Source organism: Sinocyclocheilus anshuiensis, unplaced genomic scaffold, assembly GCF_001515605.1.
Source record: "Sinocyclocheilus anshuiensis isolate Anshui unplaced genomic scaffold, SAMN03320099.WGS_v1.1 scaffold1282, whole genome shotgun sequence".
Lineage (NCBI taxonomy): Eukaryota > Metazoa > Chordata > Actinopteri > Cypriniformes > Cyprinidae > Sinocyclocheilus > Sinocyclocheilus anshuiensis.
Genome location: NW_015554149.1, coordinates 29,946 through 39,306, shown reverse-complemented (window position 1 = coordinate 39,306; position 9,361 = coordinate 29,946). Strand labels below are relative to the sequence as shown.

The 9,361-nt window shown below is 41.5% G+C and overlaps 1 protein-coding gene across 1 annotated transcript in view; it reads right to left on the bottom strand.

Moving 5' to 3' along the window:
• Positions 1-125: 125 nt before the first annotated feature.
• The window catches only part of LOC107670652 (LIM and senescent cell antigen-like-containing domain protein 1), a 12,934-nt gene continuing 3,698 nt past the window's right edge, over positions 126-9,361 (bottom strand). The window contains exons 2-11 of the mRNA XM_016463329.1: positions 7,830-7,989; positions 6,498-6,564; positions 5,600-5,720; positions 4,158-4,307; positions 3,691-3,841; positions 3,441-3,533; positions 2,751-2,799; positions 2,575-2,650; positions 1,692-1,860; positions 126-472 (exon numbers count right to left, since the gene is read on the bottom strand). Of these exons, the coding sequence (XP_016318815.1) occupies positions 1,725-1,860; positions 2,575-2,650; positions 2,751-2,799; positions 3,441-3,533; positions 3,691-3,841; positions 4,158-4,307; positions 5,600-5,720; positions 6,498-6,564; positions 7,830-7,989 (1,003 nt within the window). The 3' untranslated portion in view covers positions 126-472; positions 1,692-1,724. The remainder of the gene's footprint in view (positions 473-1,691; positions 1,861-2,574; positions 2,651-2,750; positions 2,800-3,440; positions 3,534-3,690; positions 3,842-4,157; positions 4,308-5,599; positions 5,721-6,497; positions 6,565-7,829; positions 7,990-9,361) is intronic.

The following is a 9,361-nucleotide window of genomic DNA, read 5'->3' as shown; positions in this document are numbered from 1 at the left end:
CTCTCTCACACACACACACACACACACACACACACACACGCGGCACCAGCTAGCGTCTGTGTGCGGGACACTCACAGCATCACCGCTGCTTCCCATACAGGAGACTTCAAACACCTGCCTTCATGAAATAGATTTGATTTATTGCCTAAGAACTGATAAATACATGTAGAGCTGGCATTAGTGCAGTTACTCTCTTAATAGTGAACAAAGATCTTATTATTACAGTTGAACATTCTGTGATTTTCCAATTGGCTGATAACAACCAAACATAAAATACAATCCAACAGAACTCAAGTGAGAAGTCAAAACAGCACGACAACACTCTGCATTCCTTTATTCGTGAACCCTTCTATTGTTAAACTGCAACACAAACTAGCTCATGACCGATTCTATTCAGTCAGATGAAGCGGTGAAATGCTGGATGTCTGGTGTTCAGCTGCAGGAGCATCTCAGCAGATCTCACGTGACGCTCCTAAAAACACCACAGGAAAAATCATCTGATCAAACACAAACACCAGGACAGTTATGGTCAAACTCATTCGAGCGCTCCACATGACGACACGACTTGTGATATCTCAAATCTCCCCACACAGAGAAACACCTTGCTTTTGGGTGTTTATATTTAATCAAATACACTATAATGCACTTACAAACACTTCTCTCTTTCTTTGAAGAGTAAAACGCTCTTCATCAGAGCTGCATATGAAGCAGCTAAAGGTGACCTTCAGCTAAATCTGATGAGTCTGATGCTTCAGTTTCAAAAGCTTCAAATATTAGTATTTTTCTCACACACTCCTATCAGTTCACGTCAGACGACAAGGATGCGTCTTCTGGGGTGGAACGGACACAACAGATCAGACTGCCTCTATACTTGCCGGCCTGGGGTGCGTTTCCCACAAGCATGGTTAGCTAACTATGGTGGTTAGTTCCATGGAATTCTGTTGGTAACAACGGAACATAGTTGCTTTTGGCAAACCCCCCTGATTGATTTTCATGTTGTTAGTGCATATTGTTCATATACACTCACCGGCCACTTTATTAGGTCCACCTGTTAAACTGCTCATTAACACAAACATTTAATCTGCCTGTGCTTTATGACCACAGTGTGTCCATCTTGTGATGGCTACTTCCAGCAGGATAACACACCATGCCACAAAGCTCACGTCATCACAAACTGGTTTCTTGAACACTAGGCTTCAATGACCCCTGCAGTCAGCAGATCTCAATCCAGCAGACCATCTTTGGGACTCACTGCAGCTCTGTCACGTCAGTATGGATCAAGGTGTCTGAGGAGTCTTTCCAGCACCTTCTGGAATATAGAATTAAGGCAGTTCTGAAGGCAAAACGGGGCCCAACCACGTACTAGCAAGGTGTAGCTAAAAAAAAAAGTGCCCAGTGAGTGAATAAAAACGAGAAACGTGGAATGGAGAAGGTTAGTGCACTGAAAATGAACATCCTGGCATAATAAAAAAAAAAAGACTTCTGTTTACTTTCAGAACTAAATTAACTCTGTTCATCACATAGTGTGATTGTGTCTCTTTAAAAGACGTGGATGAAATGGCTTATTTTTTACATTTTACAATCTGTATATGAACATGTACGTGTCAGAGATCTGGCTACATGAACTTTCAAGGGAAGGACAGAAATCTCTCAGCTGGACGGAGGAGTGACACGAGGAAGAAAGCACTGACCGCTGAGGAGAAAACAGCCGAAACAGAGACACGTCACAGACAGATGGGCATTTTCTTCTTCCTCATGTCTTTGGAGTCTTGTTTGGACAGGCGTCTCTTGAGCTCGTCCGGCACGCGCTCGTAGCAGTGCTTACACACGGGCTTCAGATCCATCTCCACAAACCTATTCCTGAACAACAGCACAGAGTAATAGACATTACCTCTACGCCAATTCTTTCATCAGTACTGTATATTCAATTACACCACCCCCCTTATATTGTCAGCTTTTGGTAAATATGAGCCAAACCAAATCAAAAATGCCTTCACTGTTTGTCCTTTTATTGTGTCATGCAAAACATGTAAAGTATTAACACCCCTAGAAATTCTTATGAGTAAAAATCCAACTATCTAGTCCCAGTGTATTGTAGAGTTATGAAGTCTGTTTCACTGGGTAACAAACTCCTCTAGTCATCCATCACTACAGGAGAGACACCAATCATGTGACAAAAGAGGCACGCATCAGAAAACCGAATGTTGACTGGATTTTGATGTGATTGGTGTAAATGCAGCTTGGCTTTGTACATGAAGAGCAGCAATGACACCATGATTAAAGATCACGAGGTCAAAATTAATATGTGCATGGAAGATCTGTTCACAATAACACATGTTAAGAACAGTGTTCATTTTGACAGCAACCTTTGTTTTAGTTTAATTCAATTTGAATTCCCTGTGTATATAGGATAACTGTTTTAAAACTGCCAAGAGAAATGCTAAATAAACGCCAACTAGCCCCAGTCTCCCCGATTCATTAAATATGGTTTGCATAACTCAAACGTGAATGTGTTCTTAACATTTGAAGCTGATGTGTTCCTGTCTAGCATGCATCTGAAACACTGGTACGCACTTGAGGGTCAGCTTGGCGTTGCACGTGGAGCAGCCGAAGCATTTGACACACCAGGCCTTGTTCAATGCAGACACCACTTCAACACAAAAGAGAAGGAGTCAAGCACACATGTGGGCTCTTCGCTATAAATCCTCCTATTATGATCCTCATTATATGAACGATGCAAACGGTCTCACCATCTCCCTCAATGACGCGGTTGCAGTGGTAACAGACTTCTCCAAAGAGCTGTGAGAGAAGTGTGACACTCACATTTAGATCAGGTTTCAAAGCAGTGTGTTTTCACTGCATACAGCATCTGCCACGGATGTGGGCTGCATCATGTCTCAGTAATATTTTTGTAGACTGTCCCGTACATATTGTCTCTCATGGGGTTTAGACCCAGTGGGCAACTGATGCTGAAAAGACATCAAACTGACGTCAAAAACTTGACATGATGTTGATTTGATGTAAATTGAACATGAAACATATTGGTCTACATATACATAAAACCAATTTCAGTGTGGGATTTATTTCCAATTTTCACCCAGTTACCACTGGAAGAAATTGCCATCCAAACTGAATTTAAAGTGATGTTACAGCATTTTGGTCAAGTCTTGAATTTGACGTCAAGGTGCCCACTGAGGAGCCTGATCACTCCTTTCAACATTTTAAATGCACATAGTAAAAATCTGAACATCCTGGTAAGTTATTACAGTGATTTGAAGTAAAATGCCTTAAGCTTAATGCTGACTGACCTGCACAAATACAACAGAACAGACACGGCATGCATCTGTTTTTTTAGCAATGTTTATATTCTTATATTCATATCTTGATATTTTGAATTTTTCATCATACAGTGGATAAATGAGCTAATTTCCAGACTTTACCTGGTTGTAGTGAGTCTCACAGTATGCCAGGCCCTTGCGCTCATAATGCCGATGACCAAGAAATGGTCTCTCACATTTAGCACACACGAAATGCTGCAAACACGAAGACGATAGATGATAATAAATGTCAAGATCCCACACCGGATTGGCTCAGAGGATGAGGTCAACGCCTCATTAGAGCATTCAGAGGATCAGTCATCACACTCCCACTATGATGGACACAGAACGGCACGTGTTTTGGGTGAATTACCTCCACGTGCCACTGTTTGCCCATGGCGTTGACCACGCGGCCCTCGACGGGTCTCCTGCAGGCGCCACAGATCGGCACGCCCAGCTTATCGTGACACGGCAGACAGTACAGCTCACCCCTCAGCTCCCTGGCTTCAGCCGTCAGCTCCTTACTGAAAGCAGAATCACTCAGTCCTGAGCTTCAGAGACGTGCCATGGGTTCAACATCTTATTCCTATCTCACTGTCAGAAAACATGTGGGACTTCTTTGTACCTTATCCACCCCTGAACCAGTCAAAGTACTACCTTAAAGGTACATATTACTACTATCTATTTCTTTACAGGCCCACTCCTGAGCTGAAAAGCATTGGGAATAATGTCAAAACAGTCACGTCAATAGATTTGAGTAATAAGACGGATAAACGCTGTGAACTCCTGCTTGGACATTCTGAGAGTCTCTCGTCCATCCCGGCACTCTATGTTACTCACCCGCAGTTACTGCAGCTGAAGTGGTCAGGATGGTACGGGTCATTCTTGAAAATCAGCGGGATGTCATCAACGATGGCTTGGCATTTCTGGCAGATGTACTTCCCCAGACTGTGAGCCTTCTCACGGTTATGACACGGACGGCACAGGTGTCTGGCAACATAAAACTATTCACTCAATCGGAGTTTATAGACTAGCTTGTTTATTTCCAAGTCACATTCAATGAAAACTTCATGGGCCTCATTTATAAAGTGTGCGTACGCTCAGATTTGATCTTAGAGTGTGCGCACGCTTAAATCCATGCCAACGGTCATATTTGTGACCTTGGAGCACAAAAGCAGTCTTAAGTCACAGGGCTATATTTGTAGCAATAGCCAAAAACACATTGTATGGGTCAAAATTATTGATTTTTCTTTTATACCAAAAATCATTAGGATATTAAGTAAAGATCATGTTCCATGAAGACATTTAGTAAATCTCCTACCGTAAATATATCAAAACTTAATTTTTGATTAGTAATATGCATTGCTAAGAACTTCATTTGGACAACTTTAAAGGAGATTTTCTCAATATTTAGATTTTTTTGCACCCTCAGATTCCAGATTTTCAAATAGTTGTATCTCAGCCAAATATTATCCTATCCTAACAAACCATACATCAATGGAAAGATTATTTATTCAGCTTTCGGATGATGTATAATCTCAATTTAAAAAAAATGGACCCTTATGACTGGTTTTGTGGTCCAAGGTCACATTTGTAAAAACGGTCTTTGACGTGAAAAAAAGGGCTTAGCGTCACGTCAGGGTCTGAGCAGAGGTACACACTTTTTCTTGTTGGAGTACTGCAGGTTTTTGGAAATGTAAGATATTCTTGCAGCTCGCTGTTCTAAATTAAAGAATTTGGATGATGACTGGTGATCTTTTACATGTTAATGACATTAATTAGGAGTCGTTTACAAGCAGAGAGCTGAAACCATTCAGTTGGGCGCAAGTTCAAGATCATGTGCAATTCATAGATTTCACATCTGAAAGAGACGCATACGTGCGTTTTCTGTGCATACGTTCGTTTTATGAATCACACGTATGCATATTTGAGAGATGATCGTAAGATCAAATTTAGGTTGGTTTCTGCGCAACATTTTATAAACGAGGTTGAAAGTTGTACAACCTTGCTGAAAAAACAGCATATGCTGGTTAGGTATGTTTTGAAGCATGGCAGCTGGTTTGAGCTGGTCATTAGTTGGTCATGAACTGGTTTAAGCTGGTTATGAGCTGGTCCTAAGCAGGAACTAGTTACTTAGAACCAGCAAATGACCAGCTCAAACCAGCTGCCATGCTTCAGAACATACTTAACTGGTTTTTGTGTTATGCTGTTTTTTTTTTCCAACAGGGAAGGAGCACACGAAGTCCTTATTTGCCCTGAAGTACAGCAGCGGCTGGACTGACCTGCCTGCGTTCTTCACGAAGCCGACGTCAGCGAGCACAGCCTGGCACAGATCGCAGCAGAAACAGTCAGGGTGCCAGCTGCTGTTCATGGCCTTTATCACACGGCCAATGATGAACTCGCCTGGAAACACAGCACATGCAACACACATCACAGATGCTGCAATAATGGCTGAATTCAGTCTCACGGTCCTCAGGATTAAATAAGCAATTGCTGCAGACCAGTGTAAACTTCTGCCAGAACTCTACTGACTTGACAAAGAAATGAAGTTCCAAACGTAGGTTCAGGAGGAGCCTAATCATTCAGTCCTGTCAATCATCATCACGAGCATGTATAAGCAGCAGTCATGTATGTGCAGTCCCTGCAACGATTCTCCCGAACCCTCCACCTCCCCATCTCCACCTCTATTTCTCTCATTCTGCTCCATGTTGTACCATCACAGGGGGTTCTAACCTGGAGCTTGAGTCTCCGCTCAGGACAGCAAGTCACGTTCTTTTACTGTTAACTATTAAGACTGGATGGACAGGTGAACTTGTGAAATACCTTTTTATCTTTTGCTGCCTAATCTATCCCACCTCTTGACAAGTGCCATTGTAACAATGTTATTCACTTCACTCATCGGTGGTTTTAATGTTGTGGATGTTCATTGTAAGAATGAAAGCTGAATTTTTTTAATTCATTGTATACAGTCAGGTTAGTTTCAGTCACATTTTAGCATTTTAGAATAAGAGCCATTAAATTCAATACAATGGGACACTATCTGAACTGACGACTAGGTGATCTCGAGGGTTCCTAAACACTGTTAATGATATTTTTACCATAGAATGATGAGTGAAGTGTTTTCACACTGGGCATCTCCAGGATTCATCAGTGTACACTTGATCAGGTTTGTCTACTCACCACACTGGTGACAGCATGGAGCAAACAACATCTGGAAGTCATGCTCACAGTATTTTCTGTCCTCAAACTGCAAAAGCAAGTGCAGGATACATGTGTCATAGATTAGCAGCTTATGTCTCCATCATAAAAGTCTTGTGTTTTAGACAATATTTTAATACCACGACTTATTAATATGTAATTTATTAAGAACATTCTTCATTCTTTCTCTCCTTTCTTTAATCAAAACATAAAATCCATATAACTAACAAACCTTGTACCTTAATGACATCATTCTTAAGGAAATGGCATCAAACAATAGCACAGACTGTGATGTTAGCAGCAAACAGCCAATAATGTCAGACAGGAATCAATCATTGTGGCCAGATCTCACTAAAAAGGTTAGTCATGGAGCATTTGTTGTGGCATTGAACACCTTTAAAATGTTATCCAACTTTGTGGTATCAAAAATCCAGGGTTTGCTCAAACTAAGCAAACTTAGCTGCTTGTAGATTGTGGTACAGTCCTTGATATGATACTATAAACAGGCCAAAAAATGGTTCTAAATCTGCAAATGAACTTGTTGACAACTGATGTCCCATGTTAGGTGACTAGCTGCTATAAAGTGTTCGCTCACACTGATGCAGTGTTCAGGCTTCTGGGCTGGACCATCTCAGAGAAGTAAAATGGAATGAATGAATGTGAAAAAGTCAATAAACAAATTAATTCAAATAGTATAGAAGCTGGTTGCTTAGGACCAGCACATGGCCAGCTTAAACCAGCTCATAACCAGTTTAAAACCAGCATATGCTGATTTTTTTCAACAGGGTAGGTCTACCACCATCCTGCAGATTTCAGCTCCAGCCCCAAACAACCACTCCTGAAGCAGCTAATGCTGGGTACACACTAAAAGATTTTTACAATTTTATAAGACCTTCAAGATGTGAGAGATGACAAACATGAGGGCAAAAAAATCCTAGATTTAACTGTTTTGCTCCAATAGTGTGTGGTGTCCTCGGGGTTCCCCATCTTGAATATTTACGATTCGCGATCGGGGCGCCTCCGACGTTCTTCCGAGCAGATTCAGTCCCTCTTAACACACCTAACACCAAAGGAAAATCTGATAAGATAATCTTTAGAACCACCAAGATAATCGGGACATTAGCTAGGATTGTCGGAAGGGGAGAAATCAGCCCGATTATCTTGTGGTGTGTACCCAGCATAAGCAGTATGCTCAGGTTATTGATAATGACAGTCAGGTGCTGGAACTGAAGCTCTCCAGGAGCAGGGCTGGAGATCCCTCCAGCAGGCGATGCAGGACTGTTGGGTTTAGATCTGAGTGGGTGCGTGTCTCACCTCATAGAAGAGCCCCTCGAGGAACTGCTGGAAGCACTGCGCACAGACGAAGCACTGCTCATGGTACAGCTCACCATTACAGTTCACGATCTTCTCCGTCGGTGTGAAGCTGGCCTTACAGCGCTCACAGATGGCATTGGCTAACGCATTCGTCATGTTGCTGTGAAGACAAACAAACATTCATCTTATGATTCTGTCACAATGTGGTAATAGTATAATGAAGAACATAGATTAGTATCAAAGTGAAGAAGTGTTTGCATGGTTGTAACCTTAAGCAGAGGTGTAACCAATGGTGAAGAAAGCTCATTCTGATTCTGACCATCATAAGCATTTTACCTATTAAACACTTTATCCTAGCAAGATCAGGCAACTCTTTATAGAACGCTACCGCAGGGCTGGTGAGAACCTCTGTTCAAATCATCAAGACTCACACCTCTTTCCCTCTGATTTTCTTCACATGCGACCCTTGGAGTCAGTACATCGACCCAATGTCAAAGTGACTGACAGATAGGAAACTACAGTAACTGAAAGCAGTGCTGCGTTAAGCCTTTGTGGGGCCTGGGGCCCCCAGTTATATTACATTCATATTCAATAAACTGGTAAGTCAATGTACAAACTCCTGTAAAGACTAAAGGCGTGTCAAACTTGCCAAACATCAAATATGCCGAAATGCTTAAACAAGGAGTTTAAATCCAATAATTAAATCTCTCAAATCTAGCTGATGCAAACTGTCAAACAGTTCATCCTCTGTTCAAGCATGAATATTCTCAGTCTGTTTTCATGAAGAATCTACACTAACGTTTTCACAGCCTGTGAGGATATGATCAGGGTGTTGGATTCATCTGCTCATTGAATAAAAAATGAATCTCCCATGTGACTAAATATTGGTATACATTTTAGAAAGCATCCAAATACTTCCCCATAGGTACCACAAATCTGAGTTTGCTCACATGTGCCAAGTCAGGGGTGAAATATATGTATAACTCCGTACATGAAGAATTATTCCATTTGAACGTTCCGTTTAAACCTGCTGAGAAGATGGATTATCCATGGAACACAAGTCCATTCTCTGAGAGGAACTGCATAACAGCAGCCACCCGTTTAAAACCCCTTTAAACCCTCTCTGTTCTGAGAGCCTGTTTTTCTCCAACAATATAAGCATGGTATTTCAATATTCATGCTCCTCTGCATGCATGCATACATGTTTCCAAACCCAAAACACAGAGTGAGAGAAGGAACTTGCGGACTGTCCAATTACAGTAACTGACCAATGAAGAATTGTGAATACACAATTACAGTTGATGGAGTACAGACAAGCCATTCTCGTTGCACAGTAAAGCACATAAAGTGGATGTAGTACCGTATTGACCCGAATATAAGACAATGGTTTTTCGTTGGAAATACATCTGAAAAAACGCAGTCGTCTTATATTCAGGGTCTAGACTTTTACATGTCAATAATACACCCACAACAATAGGTGGCGCCAAATACACATAAAACGAGTGTGCCATGAAATACATAATGTAATGCGT